Source organism: Myxine glutinosa, chromosome 1, assembly GCF_964187855.1.
Source record: "Myxine glutinosa chromosome 1, kmMyxGlut1.1, whole genome shotgun sequence".
Taxonomy (NCBI): Eukaryota; Metazoa; Chordata; class Myxini; order Myxiniformes; family Myxinidae; genus Myxine; species Myxine glutinosa.
The window spans coordinates 154,715,959-154,732,334 of record NC_136261.1 but is presented as its reverse complement, the minus strand read 5'-3'; the positions used below and the strand labels follow the sequence as shown (position 1 = coordinate 154,732,334).

The following is a 16,376-nucleotide window of genomic DNA, read 5'->3' as shown; positions in this document are numbered from 1 at the left end:
TGCTAGTTAATAAAATGGTGGATATTTGTTTATAATTATATGAAGCCACTTCCAGAATGGGTGGAGCTATGGGTGGAGCTGCTCTGCAAACCGAGTAAGCCACACCCCGGACAGACACCCAACAGACAGACAGGATCATCTACGGCTATTATAATATAGATAAGGAAATAACTGTCAACAAAGATATATGGTGTCCTTCGTGTATGCTTTATGGAATTAACTACGGGAACGCCCTTTGACCTTTATACAACAACAAATGCAGGAAGGAGGGTGGCATTTTACCACAATTCATTACACAACAATAATATAAAAAAAACAACATTCTCATATCCACAACAATATATATATATATACACATACACACACACATACACACATATATATATATATATATATATATATATATATATATATATATATATATATATATATATATATATATATATATATATATATATTGTTGCGGTTCTACGCCGCCCTTCTTCCCCTTACAAAGGGGGGATTAATCCCCTTGTTCTTGCTGGGCTTGGCGGAACCGAGGCTTGATACGTCCCTTCCGGACAAACGCAGAGTAGGGTCTCGGGACCAATTCTCGCTCGTACCTAATTCCCTGCGCCGCCCTGGAAGCGAGGAAGCAAGCCTCGCACGAGCCACGTGTGGTTTGAGTACACCGAGCGGATTGACTACCACTTGGTCCGTGCAGTCTTAGTTAGTGGAACCCGATTTGAGCGATCCTATTCGTACCACTCTTCGCCAATGAAGAAACCACAGAAACGATCGAATGGAAGAAAGGAAGAACACAGGTTTAATTATTCCCACACGTATTTACAATGATCGGGGACGAAGAGACACAGAGCAGCCTTAGTCAATCTTAACTTATCCCCTGGACTCGGGCCCGTCACACACTCACACAGGGAATTGCAGATGGGTAGATGTTCAGCCAACGCGTCGACGTGGTTGTCCAGAGACGGCCCCCGTCCGGCTCTCCACGGTCCCAGCACGTCCCGCGAAGATGGTAGCAGGCGATGGCAAGAACTCGTAGCGCGTCTCCCGAACAAAGCAGATGATGAGGCGGAACGGCAAAGGTCGGGACTCTCCGCGCGGCTGGCGATTACACAGCCGTTTTCCTCACTCGCGTGACTTAATGCACTGTATAGCGATCGGCCTCAAACTCAACTGAGCGTCACGTATTAATAGCGCGTCTTTTGGTTCATGCGCGTCGGGCTTCACCTGCGTATCTTGTACAGCTCTCGGACGCTCACAACTCCTCTTCCTCGATCCTTCTAGGCTGGCCAGTGCACGCGAGTTCTTTGCTCATTAAGTCTTTCGCTCTGAGTCCTCCGCTTCAGTCCTTCTCTCGCGAGTCCTTTGCATCGAGTCCTTTCAAGCAGCAGTCCTTCTCTCGCGAGTCCTTCGAGTGCAAGTCCTATCGGGGGCTTTGTGCAGCGGGTTATATAGCTACGCCCCCGAACCTTCTGGAACCCCCTCGAACCTTCTCACCACGCCCTGTGACGCAACGCCGCCGCCACCACCTCTGAGCCCTGATTGGCGGCTCGTGCTTACAGTCAGAGCTTCTGCCGCTCCGCCCCGACTACGCCCCGACCCTCCTAGCCTGCCTCGTGTTAATTCATCCAAAATGAACCAAATTTAGCGCAAAGGGGCATGAGGCTTAGGGAAGCTGGAAAGTCGGTAGAATTAGGGCCTATTCTCCTGGCTCTACTCAACGCAGAACTAACAATGGAAAAGGACTAAGCTTCCAAATACTAAGACATAACTATACTATCGCGAGGCTACATGTTGCTTGTGTGACTAACTATGAGGGGGAAATTTTAACCTTTATTAAACTCACTGTACAAACTCAAAACTGCAACACTGCCCCTCTCCCTCGTCAGACTCGTCCCCGAGTCGAACCTACAAAAACTGGAACGACCGGTTTTGAGAAAGATCTGGGACTAACTTTTACTTACGTGTGACATTTAGATGTGGTTCCCCCTAACATTTACTCTAACCCGTGTGTGCGGCAGTTTTACAACACTAAATATGTCCCACCTACTGCGTTGAGTAGCTAACTTACATACTCACGCCCACAATTAACCGAATTGCGGAATTGTTTTCAAACTAAACATAAAGCCGGTGGGCAGCATTTTTATATACAAGCACAAAACCTAACCTTATTTACAGTTCTATGACCCAGGACCTGTCCTTTTTTGGAAAGAAGATTGGAGGGGAGAGAAAGCACAGCAAAGCACAAATACACATTTCAAAAGTCACATTTCAGTTGCTGGTGTCTTACATCTTCTATCTTCTGTGTGCACATATCGAACCGGCATGCCCCCGGACCGGCATACAGGCCATTCCTGCTCTTCGGGGCTTAATAAACTTACAATCTTCTCGTCCCTAGCACACACACAAAAAAAAAAAAGAAGCACAACAAGTGTGTTCGTTTATTTGCCAGCAGGGCCAACCCTATGTGGTCCAACTGCGTGACATTGATGCCACTCAAAACAAGTGGTCCGAAGACGCAAGGTGAGTTTGCATCAAGGTGCTGCACAGTAGAAGTGTAAGGCCACAAAACCTGTGGTCCATAAGTGTAATGTGATAATGTGCAGCAAAGTTATAACAAACGAAAAGGATACGGCAGCAAAGTGCTGCGCAGTTCAGCTGCGCAGGTTTAGCAAAGTGCAGCAGGGGTGCTGCACAGGTGCAGCTGCACAGTTCCACCTCCAAAATGGTCCTGGGGTGGGGGGAGAGACACAGCACCACCAGCAAAGTGGAAAGGGCACAAAGGTACACAGCAATACAAGGTAATGCAGCATGAGGGGTGCGGCAGAGCGAGCAGAGCAAGCTCGTCCTTAACCGTTCGTACCCCCCAACGTCAGCTTACACTACCCTTGCCCTTCCCTGTATTTACAAATTCAAATCCGTCTCTACGTCCTGTCTCCCATATCCCCCTCTAATACCAAATTCGTCTCTCAATCCCTCACTTGAATGAAGGAATGGAACAAACACAATGTCTCATCACGTCATGATGCGTCTTACTCTCAAATATTGCACTTGGTCTTGGTGCGGAGCTTCGTTCTCTTTGGTGAATGGATGTGGATGGCGCGAAAGGAATTTCTCTCATCCTAACTACACTAATTGACATTAACTCATTTGCACTACCCGGGGCCGTACCCTGCCAATTGGCCATTTTAAAACTAAGTGGTTCTAAAAACCAAATTCCCCATTGACCACTCTGCGGTGCCCTACGAATTTGGGTCTCACTCCCCAATTTTTCACACTGTGCCCTTGCACAATTTTGGGGCTGGGTCGTGTGGCTCCACTAGCAGGTCTACCTACCTGCGCACCTCCGCCACTGAAGTCGCTACCCGAGCTTACCTGCTCCTGCGACTACCTAAACTGGGGAATGCCCCTCCTGGCTCTTTACCCCTCTGATGCCCTCCTTGGCATTGGGCTACCCGGGTCCTTCCCTTGGATCCTCGGGCCCCACTGAACAACTCAAGACTACTCTAACTGGCTCCCAGAGCCTACCTGCGGCCTCACCTGGCCGACAGACTACCAGTGGCGGAGTGCCCCAATAACCATACTCACCAATTAAGCCACACGCCCAGCCATGTCACTGGCTTATGCACCCTCCAAAGCACTACTTTGCCACCACTCGCACCACAGGTGTCAATATCCAAACAAATTTTGCCTAAGCCCTCTACCTGGGTTTTACACTATCCCCCCGGGCTTTCGCGAATGGGTTCCACTCTTCCCCCATTCAATCCTTCGCACCATGCATTCCACACCTTTTAATTCCACACCAAGCATTCCACACCAAATATTCGCACACCATTTAGTCCACACACCATTCGTCTCGCACACCTTTTGTGCTCACACACCTCAAATACAATTCCTTTTGTGTCCCATACACAACTCCTGGTTATTCTCAACCAATTCCTCATACACACAGCATCATCTATCTACCTGCTTTTCCCCTAACACTCGTGCTTCCCCGTCATCCCATTAAACTAAGCACTCCCACGTCATTAACATCCACCTAAGCTACCTACGTCCCCACTACAGTACAAATGTCACGACTTAACTCTCCTGTCTCCTATTGTCATCTAATTTCCCTATCAATTATCCTAGCCCTCCCTCGGCTAGCTTCGGTGCCCCATGGAGGTAACCATCGCTGGCCCCCCATGTGCCTATACTGCCATCCCCCTAATCTAATGCTCATGAGCCCGGCGTGAGGAATGGTAAAACTACCATTCCCCCACGCAGGGTACCATTCCCCAACACTATTGCCATTCGTCCACTATACTCGAGCCTCTTTGTGCGGAAATACATTGTCACAGCTCGGCTTTGAAAAGCCGAGCAATCCATATGGGTGGTTGGTCTACTGTAGGTTGGGTCCGTCCGGCATTTTCGATCCAGGGCAGGAGACATTGATGGGCCGAGGTTCAGAGCTCCATCTCTACGCGGTGCCTCGCGGTCCCACGCACGATGGCCCAACCGCCCACGGTCGGAGCACCGCACCCGCGATGGGGCGCGGCTCCAAACTCTCCTACCTCCCCTTGAACCTCGCCGTTTGCCTTTCCCGCCACGACGCGGCGCCAACCATACATGGCGGGGTCCGGCACGAACCGTACATGGCGGTCCTTGTGAAACCGCCGCGGCATCGATCCCCGCCGGTCCCCGCTACAAACAAAGCACACAACTCACCGAGGGTTCACGTCGGCTATCCTTCGCGCTAAACGCTACCCCGGTCTGTGTCGATGCTTGAGCCGCATTCTCACACCTCACGACCCACTCCACACTCGCACACCTAGGCGTCCCCCGCGCCTTCCATACACTCCATACATTCTGTTACAGCACTCTCCTGTGCACACTCTTCTCTTACACACTCAGGTGCACACCACCCAGGTGCACTCATGCCCCTCACACACTTCATTACACACTTTTCCTCCACACACTCCTTTACCCCACATTTTTCTGTTACATACTCCGTAACACAATCGGCCATCGCACACCCGCGCACACACCCTGACGCACACTCTTCCGTTACGTACTCTGTAACGTCCACGGGTGTGCACTCTCCTGGTACACACCCAATAACACGCTCTGGTGTGCACTCCTTCGCACACTCTCCTGTAACACACTCTCCTGTGTTACGTGCTCCTCCCGACCCCCTGGTCACGGTGTACCTCCGAGCCCCGAGAGGAGACACGGCAGAAAAATATGTTATTCCGTGTCAAAAATCAATATTGAAACCACACCAATGGTTATCAACAAACAAGTAATGTATTAACAATCACACAAGAATAACGGTACAACAATAATGGCAATCAGAAGTACAATCAACACATCTTATGATGGTACCATCAGCTAGGATAAGATAACTCACTGTGCTCCAAGTGAGTGAAAAGAACACTCCCCAATGTCTCTATAGCTCAAAGGTGATCCCCTCCAGCGAGTGGCAGAGCGAGATCAAATCGAAACCCGAACCCCGTTCAGATGACGGGCCCGGTCACACTGCCAAAACAGCTCACATGCGTAGGCGGCCGAAGCGGCATAAAGAGTCACGTGGTCCAAAACCATGTCAGGCAAACTCACAGAGGAATGGGAAATCCAAAGGCGCCCTCCAGATATGAACGTTCACTGTTCAGTCGGCGAACCGCAAATTAATCTTCAAACTCCGCGTTGCGCACACACATCCCCGACAGACGACAGGATGGTGACAGAACTGACGCGTAGCAAAGACCTTTTGCGATGAACAAAGCGCGAGGGTCAAAATGGCTGACGGCTCGTACTTGAGTCGAAACGACCCGGCGATGATTCGTCAGAATCCCAACGCCAAACCTGATCACGCAGGTTTATCAATCCCAGCGATAACACCTATCGCAGGAATTCCTTTCAAGGAAACTCAAAGTTCACTCATGACTTTCGTTCGACAACGCTCGCTCCGGAGCTTGAAGCGACCAGCTTCTTGTCCGACTTTTGCCCCGCCTTCGTTTCTCCCACCTCTTCTTCTTCGTCTTCCGGTTCCCGAACCGGTTTCCTGTTTCATTTAACATTAACATTTTTACCTTGTGACAATAATAATGGATAACTCCCTCAAACAATAATAATAATACTACATAATACTTTCAAGGGGATGAAAACCACAACAACGGAAGTGACGAATCCGTAACACCTGTTACACACTCTTCCCGCACACATTCCGGTGTGCATTCTCTCTCACTCTCCTCGGCCATCGTACACTCTGTAACACACTCTCCTGTTACACACTCGCGCTCCGGTGCACACTTCTCTCTCACATGCGCGGTGCGCGCCATTCACTCTCGTACACCGCACAACGGCCCTTCCACGACCGCCCGGGTTTCGTCTCGATCCCAAGCGCGCCAAAACCCTTTTCCCGCCAAACACATTCGCGCCATTATATCTCACCTCGGGGACCTTTTTCTCCGCCAGCAGCACCTGCAAACTTTTATTGGGGTTAGCAAGCACGTCATCATCTATCTATAATTCCAGTAATCTCTGTGTGTGTGTGTGTGTGTGTGTCTGTGTGTGTGTATGCGACCGCTGTTTCTCGACAACTACCGGTCCGATATACTTGAAACTTGCCAGGTATATTGCTGGGGACCCGAGGATGTGCCTTTTCAAGGTTTGAAATTAATCGGACAAGTAGTTACCGAGCTATGGCGATTTCTTTACCAAACTCCGCAAGCCGTTCGCTTTGGACCAAACCATTGCATGTAAATAGAGGGGGGGGATTGTCACCGTACTCGCAAGCCGTTCGCTTTGGACCAAACCATTTCATGTAAATAGAGGGGGGGGATATAATTTTAGATATATACGTATATAGTACGGGCATGCCCTAGTGGTGCAAATGCAGACTTTGTGCAAATCCCATTTCTTCCCTCTGTGCTATATCCTCTATTTCTGCCGTCTCTTCAGCCCCAATCATTTCTTCTTCAATTTGAATTATTTCTTTTCCTAGCTCGACGACCGCCGGCGCGCATAAAATTTTCTTTTCCAATTCGGCGGCCGTCGGCTCTTTTACACCCCGAGTCGCGATTTCTATTCCCTCGGTCAATTTAGCCGCGCTCTGCTCTACCCCGCTCTCCACGCGTTCCTCACACCGCGGTACCTCGTTGCGTCCCAATGCGACTTCCTCGCTCAACCTGCGCCCAATGTCCTCCCCCATTTCTTTTATTAACTCCCCTCGGGTGTCCATTTTTGCATTCATTTCATTTATGTCATTCTTTTGGGCGTCAATTATTTCCCTTTTCTATTCGTCCCCCATCTCTTTCATTTCTGCCATAAATTGCGCCATGAAGGATTGCATGTCCATAACCCCCACTTGCGCAGCGGGCGCGGCCCTCGTCGCCACGTGCGAGGCGCGGCCATTGTCTACCCCTACTGCCGGCCCCTCATCAGCTCTTCCTTCGTCCTGGGTCATTAATTTTTTATTTTATACCCCCACCGGCATTCGACCGCTTTGACTAGCCATGGTACGAATATACAATTTTGGATTTTAAAAAACTAAATTTTGGTCGCTCGTAATTTGGAGCCAATAGTCCAAAAAAATTTGGTTATGGTTCCAAATTCCACTCCTGGACACCAATTGTTATGGCCAATATGTAAAATTGGTGTCCAAAATTTTGTCCCAGGTTCCAAATCCCACTCCTGACACCAATTGTTGCGGTTCTACGCCGCCCTACTTCCCCTTACAAAGGGGGGATTAATCCCCTTGTTCTTGCTGGGCTTCGCGGAACCGAGGCTTGATACTTCCCTTCCGGACAAACGCAGAGTAGGGTCTCGGGACCAAGTCTCGCTCGTACCTAATTCCCTGCGCCGCCCTGGAAGCGACGAAGCAAGCCTCGCACGAGCCACGTGTGGTTTGAGTATGCCGAGCGGATTGAGTACCACGTAGTCCGTGCAGTCTTAGTTAGTGGAACCCGATTTGAGCGATCCTATTCGTACCACGCTTAGCCAATGAAGAAACCACATAAACAATCAAATGGAAGAAAGGAAGAACACAGGTTTAATTATTCCCACACGTATTTACAATGATCGGGGACGCAGAGACACAGAGCAGCCTTAGTCAATCTTAACTTATCCCCTGGACTCGGGCCCGTCACACACTCACACAGGGAATTGCAGATGGGTAGATGTTCAGCCAACGTGTCAACGTGGTCGTCCAGAGACGGCCCCCGTCTGGCTCTCCACGGTCCCAGCACGTCCCGCGAAGATGGTAGCAGGCGATGGCAGGAACTCGTAGCGCGTCTCCCGAACAAGGCAAATGATGAGACGGAACGGCAAAGGGCGGGACTCTCCGCGTGGCTGGCGATTACACAGCCGTTTTCCTCACTCGCGTGACTTAATGCACTGCATAGCGATCGGCCTCAAACTCAAACGAGCGTCACGTATTAATAGCGCGTCTTTTGGTTCTTGCGCGTCGGGCTTCGCCCGCGTGTCTTGTACAGCTCTCGGACGCTCACAACTCCTCTTCCTCGATAATTCCAGGCTGGCCAGTGCGCGTGAGTTCTTTGCTCATTAAGTCTTTCGCTCTGAGTCCTCTGCTTCAGTCCTTCTCTCGCGAGTCCTTTGCATCGAGTCCTTTCAAGCAGCAGTCCTTCTCTCGCGAGTCCTTCGAGTGCAAGTCCTATCGGGGGCTTTGTGCAGCGGGTTATATAGCTACGCCCCCGAACCTTCTGGAACCCCCTCAAACCTTCTCACCACGCCCTGTGACGCAACGCCGCCGCCACCCCCTCTGAGCCCTGATTGGCGGCACGTGCTTACCGTCAGCGCATCTGCCGCTCCGCCCCGACTCCGCCCTGACCCTCCTCGCCTGCCTCATGTTAATTCACCCAAAATGAACCAAAGTTAGCGCAAAGGGGCATGAGGCTTAGGGAATCTGGAAAGTCGGTAGAAGTAGGGCCTATTCTCCTGGCTCTACTCAACGCAGAACTAACAATGGAAAAGGACTAAGCTTACAAATACTAAGACATAACTATACTATCGCGAGGCTACATGTTGCTTGTGTGACTAACTATGAGGGGGAAATTTTAACCTTTATTAAACTCGCTGTACAAACTCAAAACCGCAACAATATGTATGTGTATATATATATATTGTTGCGGAAACGGAGCACGGCACTCCCCTTAGCGGGGGGGGGGGGGGTGGGGGGGTTAGTCCCCCTTTTACTGGCCGTCTCCGATCCTGAAGCCACCCCGCTCCACAAGGCAGAGGGATAGCTCCGCTCGAGACCGCGGACAAGATGTTATTTGCCGAGCGGATTAGCAGCCCACGGCTCGAGCCATTAACAAAACTAAACCCGATCCTAAACGTTGGCCAAATCGTGCCACAGGTACTCAATGATGGAAATCACAAAGACGAACGGATGTGAAGAAAAGAAGGCAGAGTAAGGAGGAACAGGAATTTATTACTACTATTTACACAATCAAAGAAACCAAAGGAGATGGAAAGATACGAAAATAATTTACAGAAGAAGAAGAAGACACAGTGCAATTCTACTTATACAAGCTTAACTTATTCCCAGGGACAACACAGACAAACAGACGACATTCAGACTTACACGAGTGGGGGATGAAGGCAGGAACGAATGGCTGGAAGGAGAGGAAGGTTCAGGTGGGACTGCAGAACGGCCGGGCTGGGAGCGAGCAGCCGCCGACTCTCCACACTCGGGTCCACACGGCCGGGATGCTCGCAGCAACACGTCGGAGTTTGTCGTGGCAAAGCTGGTTGGAACAGCGTCTCCCTTCCCAGAGCTCTCTATTCGGGCTCCTTCAACTCTCTGGCTCCCTCAATGATTTCGTCCTTCACCTCTTTCACCAAGCAGTCCCTCCACTGAACTCTTACACGCATCTCCTGGGTCACGCATCTGCCACATCTGCCGCATCTCCGGAATAGGCTTGCGCGGGCGCTTTTATAACGCGCTTTTAGATCAATGCGCGCCACGCCCGTGATGGTATCTCACCAGCCCTGATTGGCTGGTGGGGGCTCGCTGGCTCCACCTTCTGATGACGAGGGGCGGGTGGGCAACGCCCTTGATATAGCTCCTCCCCCTTCTTCTCCGAGGCTTGACCACGCCGTAATGGCGGCAAATGCAGTTGGCAAGGGAGGCTTTGGGGGAATTTGAAAAAGGGGATCTATCTTCGATTCGGTGCAATGCAGTGTCAACTAATGGGCAACAGAGCCTTATACTGACATGGAATAAAGAAATAATTCTAGAGAGGTTCTATGGTGGCCTACGTGCTTGTATATCGACTAGCTACGGTGCACTCATTTCAATTAACAGCCAATTAAAAGGGGAAATGTACACAGGAAATTTAATACTAAATTTACAAAGTGAAGGTTCTATAAACCGTAACAATATATATATATATATATATATATATATATATGTTGAAGGTGCTCCCACGTCGATCGGAAGAATGGACGCGACAAAAAGCTGGAATTCGTCCGAGTTGCTTTATTCCAACAAAACAGCTCAGGTACTCTCAAAAGCCCGTTTATCGGGCAGCAATATATATACACACATTATCCCGGAGCGTTTGCCCGGGAACGGCGAGAGGGGGCGTGGCCGGGCGTCCTGGCCACGGCCTGGCAAGTCGAGGGCGGGCATGCCCGGGCAAGCCCGGGCGTCCCGGACGCGGCCTGGCAAGTCGAGAGCGGGCGTGGCCGGGCATGCCCGGGCGTCCCGGCCGAGGCCTGGCAAGTTGAGCGCGGGCCTGCCCGGGCGTCCTGGACGAGCCTGGCATGGTGATCGCTCCGCGTCCTTGGTAGGTGCAAGGCGATTGCGAAAACCCAGCGGTAGCCGCTACAATATATATATATATATATATATATATATATATATATATATATATATATATATATATATATATATATATATATATATTAATATATATATATATATATATATATATATATATATATATATATATCTATCTATAATTCCAGTAATCTCTGTCTGTACGTTTGTACGTTTGTACGTCTGTTTGTCTGTGACCGCTGTTTCTCGACAACCACGGGTCCGATATACTTTTAACTTGCCAGGTATATTGCTGGGGACCCGAGGATGTGCCTTTTCAAGGTTTCATATTAATCGGACAATTACTTACCGAGCTATGTCCAAAAAACGATTCAACCAATCAGAGAGCAGCGAACTATCGCGTGTGCCGAACGTGGCGGACACACTCTGCCTCGGATGGCACATTTGAGAGCGTATTCATTTATTTCACGTTTGCAAACTATGTTGGCGTTAAACTATGTTTTAAAACTAATAACAACGAATTTCCGATTCATTCGCTTTCCTGCGCGTTTGTGCACGCGATGGCGATTTCTTTACCAAACTCCGGAAGCCGTTCGCTTTGGACCAAACCATTTCATGTAAATAGAGGGGGGGGGGATTGTCACCGTACTCGCAAGCCGTTCGCTTTGGACCAAACCATTTCATGTAAATAGAGGGGGGGGATATAATTTTAGATATAGATATAGTACGGGCAATGCCCTAGTCTATCTATAATTCCAGTAATCTCTGTCTGTACGTTTGTACGTCTGTTTGTCTGTGACCGCTGTTTCTCGACAACCACGGGTCCGATATACTTTTAACTTGCCAGGTATATTGCTGGGGACCCGAGGATGTGCCTTTTCAAGGTTTCATATTAATCGGACAATTACTTACCGAGCTATGTCCAAAAAACGATTCAACCAATCAGAGAGCAGCGAACGATCGCGTGTGCCGAACGTGGCGGACACACTCTGCCTCGGACGGCACATTTGAGAGCGTATTCATTTATTTCACGTTTGCAAACTATGTTGGCGTTAAACTATGTTTTAAAACTAATAAAACCGAATTTGCGATTCATTCGCTTTCCTGCGCGTTTGTGCACGCGATGGCGATTTCTTTACCAAACTCCGGAAGCCGTTCGCTTTGGACCAAACCATTGCATGTAAATAGAGGGGGGGGATTGTCACCGTACTCGCAAGCCGTTCGCTTTGGACCAAACCATTTCATGTAAATAGAGGGGGGGGGGATATAATTTTAGATATAGATATAGTACGGGCAATGCCCTAGTATACTCAAAGGCAAAAGTTATTGTGACACACAAACAACAAACAGAATAGAATCAGTGTTAAACTTTTACTGCCGCGAATGAAATGTTATTACATGGAAAGACAAATGTTTCAAGGTATGGTAACGATCAACAGTCCATAAGAACAGTGCACCTGGCATATGCAAATGAGCCACAACACAAGAGGGGGTTCACAAGCAAGTTCACACAGTCAGTAGCGAGTGTGTCCACCTTGTGCATTGATGCAGGCCTGGCACCTTCGCCTCATTGAGGCCACTAAACGTCGATGAAAGTCCTTGGGAAGATCATTCCATATCCGAGGAAGGATTTGGTGGAGTTCCTGCAGCGTTTTTGGAGGATTCGGATGACGTCGTAAACGTCGCTCCATTTCATCCCAGACATGTTCAATGGGTGACAAATCAGGGGATCTTGCAGGCCAGGGTAACACATTAACATTGTTCTGATTAAGATACTGCTGTACAACTCGAGCAACGTGTGGTCTGGCATTATCGTGTTGAAACGTCACTCTAGGGCCGTTCTGTTGCAAAAACGGTAAAGCGGCCATTTGCAAAATCTCGTCTCGGTACCTCACAGCATTCAAGTTCCCCTCAATCACAATCATTGGCGTTCTTGCTGCAGCTGTTATCCCACCCCAGATCATAACGCCCCCACCTCCAAAACGATCCCCTTCCAGAACACATGGCCTGATGTAACGTTCACCTGTGCACCTGTAGACACGTGTCCTACCGTCAGCTCGGTGAAGCTGTGCCAAATGGTGTTTCTATGGACGTTGAATCGATGAGCAACATCACGCTGCGAGGTACCAGACCGAAGCATACCTATAGCTCTCCATCTGTCATTTTCCCCGAGGCGTGGCATGTCGAACTTGTTCCAGAACGATGAATAGAGGTGTTTTTCTGACTTCTGCACTTCTTAAGACTGCATTGAGTGGAAATGATAAGCGTCTGGTTGTCTGGCCTTTTAAAGTGAACATTGCTGGCCATTTTTCTCGAATATGTCATGCTTCTTGCAAATTTCATGCAATTCGAACAACAACTGCTTGGTTGCGTTTCTTTGACCATTTTAACACACTCTTTCTCTGGTTCAAATCCCAAAATTCATTCACAAGATTACCAATGAAAAAATTCCATGTCACACTAACTTTTGCCTCTGAGTATATATATATATACACACACACACACACACACACACACACACACACACACACACACACACACACACACACACACACACACACACACACACACACACACACACACACACACACACACACACACACACACACACACACACACACACACACATACATACATACACACTGACCTTACAGTGCAACTATGAATAGCAAAGTTAATTCTTTCAGTACAGGTCTTCATTGATGAAATAATTCATTTTATGCCCCTCCACTGATGGAGTCGCCGGAGGCTTTGTTTTTGGGTTATCCATCCTGCGTCCGTCCGTGATAGGTTTTCATTACCCTGATAAGTTGAGAACGGCTGAAGGGATTAAAATCAAACTTAGAAGATCAAGTATGTATTATGATGTAAAGATGAACTGATTCAATTCTGGGGTTAAAAGGTCAGGGGTCATGTTTGGTAAACATTCTGTTACCGCGATAACTTGTGAACCAGCGATGCCATTTTGACCAAAGTTGGTGCAGGTATGTATAATTATGTAATGATGTGGGTGAAGGCATATCGGTCGACGTCGCAATGTCGAAGAGTAGTATGTATGATGATGTAAAGATAAACAGATTAGATTATGGGGACAAGAGGTAAAAGGTCAGAGGTCATGTCAGGTAAAAATGTGCTACTTGAGAACAGCTGAAGGGATTTAAATCAAACTTGGTATAAGTATGTATAATGATGTAATAATGTGGGCGGAGGCATATCGGTTGACGTTGTGACGTCGAAGAATACCCCTCTGGTTTGTTTGAGTCTCATTTGGTTTCCAAGAATCATTTTTGTAGAATGTCTTTTCTTGCTAAATTACCCCCATTTTCCCTTTATCCATGCAGTGGACTTCAAACCTGAAACTGTATTTTCTACCAAAGTATAAATCAGAATAATTTCTGTCAATGTGACATTTTCTTGGTCGATGTTCGGGGACACTTATTTATCACATCTTTAAAAATGGCAGTTTTTCAAAGCCATCCCTTTGCCCTCAATGGAAAGGTTTTGTTTCCCCCATATTTAATTTTCCATTCCTGCAAGTAGCAGGCAGTGTTCTTGGAAGAGGGAGGAGGGCTCTGGGGGAGGTGTGTTGGATCCAAGCTGGGTGTCGTCAGGGAGCAGGATGACTCACTTGATACATTCTTTTGTCATTTTAAAGCATGCCATCCTGTCTCTGCCTGCTCTAACATGGACTCTCCCATTTGTCAGATTAATCAACCTTTCACCTTCTTTTTTTAGGATAAGCATGCGTTTAAGCTTGCATATTGCCAAACTAAAGCCAGCTGTCTTTACATGTACAATTCAGTTTGTTCAATATCGGTTCCCTTTCATTTGTAGGTTTATAAAATAAAATAAATAACCACCTTTAGAGGCCATTTTTCCCCGCAAGCGGGGGTTGGCCTTTTTCGGGAACCGTGGTTGTTGTTGTTTTTCGGTCCCCTTTTTGAAGCAATGTTTTACGGCCGGATGCCCTTCCTGACGCCAACCCTTTTTGCCGCCTTTAACGACAAACAGGGAATTACCAGTGAACTGGTCCTCAATTAGCCGACCTCGGAAGGATGACAGGCTGAGTCAACCCCCCTGGCGTTGATTCAGCGATCGACCGGGATTCGAACCCAGGATCCTAGGATCCTAAGCTGACACCCTAGCCGCTAGCCCAACACCAACACCACCAACACCCCCTACCAACACCCATCTAGGTTTGAGCTATGATATTATTGTGCATATGACTTATGGGGTAACATCGCTTAGTATTGCTCAGTTATTTCCTTCATGAATGTGTTTGAGTAAGTGTGAGGTAATTAATTGTGATATTAGATATGCGTCACTTGTATGTCGGGACAGACTACGTCCACCCTCCCCAGTGTCTGTGTCTAACAACCGCCATCCCTGTGAGCTTTTTATTTAATGTTCTACCCTTTGAAATCTGTCCTTTGTCTCTTTTTAGTGTTTGGGTGGGCCTTCAGCCAGTAGTTTAGGCGGGAAAGCGGTTCTTCGGCCGGCTCAAGGGAGGGCAGGGGGCACCGCCCAGGTGACAAGTGGGAGATGGGCAGTCCTCCACCCATCAAGTGGACCTTCAGGCCAATGGTGAGTGAAGGGGAGGGGAGCGGAAAATCACGACATGAGGTAGTGGGCAGTGAATAAAAGCGTGCGCAGCAGGGGGGGGGAGTGGGAGGGGGAGGGGGGGATCAGTAGATGCCTGGGACCGACGGTGGAGATGCTGCAGGAGATCTGCACGAACTGCTGTGCAATGCCACATCCTACCCAGCCAGCCACACCACCCCTCTTGTTCCTCACACTGGGCTCCTGCCTGAAGCAGGCCGCTATGCTACATGACTGTTACTTTGCCACCCTGCACCTGTTCCAGCTGTTTCCCATCGGATACAGCCAGCTTGTGGTATTTCAATCCTGGATGACTCTATCTGGTCTATCTCATGTGGTGTCTGTGGGCCCAGATAAGGCTTAGTAATTAAGGATCCCAATCATTCGTTGTTTCGTTGGCCCTTATGTTTGTTTGTGGGTGTTTATTATCGCCATTTATTGTTATTGCTTGCTTCCTTGTGTTTTCTTCCTCATGACCATTGATTGCGTTATTGAATATACCTGGCCTTGGTTTGAATTCAGGTTGCCATGGTTCCTCTGGTAATTAATGAAAGCTTGTTGAGGGATAATTGGCTGCGGAAACTAATGCTGCACACCAGGACATTGCCGCTCACCTCTGACTCACTCGGCCTAATTAGGAATAGTTGTGTGGTACGTAAATAGCGGTAGCGCTTGACTGATTCAGTGCCCCCAATCTGCATGGTATTTTGGCATTTGGACACGTGATCCGGCAGAGAGTTTCAAATTGGTTAACTGTCACAGTCACATTAAGGCAGTTCGGATTTGAACAACGCATCTGGAACAGACCTGACGACTACAACGATATGAAAGTGTTGTACTCCGTATAATATGAAGGTGCCTCATTCGGTGCTTTGATTCCTCATTTCTGTGAATTCGCTGGCTTACTTGCAACCCATTTTTTCTTCTTCTTCTTCACAATAGGAGTGGAATTTTTTTTCTTGCTCTTTACCTCTGCAACTGAAGGTGG

At 48.4% G+C, this 16,376-nt stretch overlaps 1 protein-coding gene across 5 annotated transcripts in view; it reads left to right on the top strand.

Annotated features, from left to right (window-relative positions):
- Positions 1-16,376, top strand: part of LOC137430050 (cyclic AMP-responsive element-binding protein 1) — a 107,428-nt gene that overhangs the window by 47,222 nt on the left and 43,830 nt on the right. Inside the window, exon 2 of one of the 5 annotated variants that reach the window (XM_068120581.2) lies at positions 15,234-15,373. The exons of the other annotated variants lie outside the window; for them this stretch is intronic. Within the exon in view, the coding sequence (XP_067976682.1) occupies positions 15,332-15,373 (42 nt within the window). The 5' untranslated portion in view covers positions 15,234-15,331. The remainder of the gene's footprint in view (positions 1-15,233; positions 15,374-16,376) is intronic. 5 annotated transcript variants of the gene reach the window in all.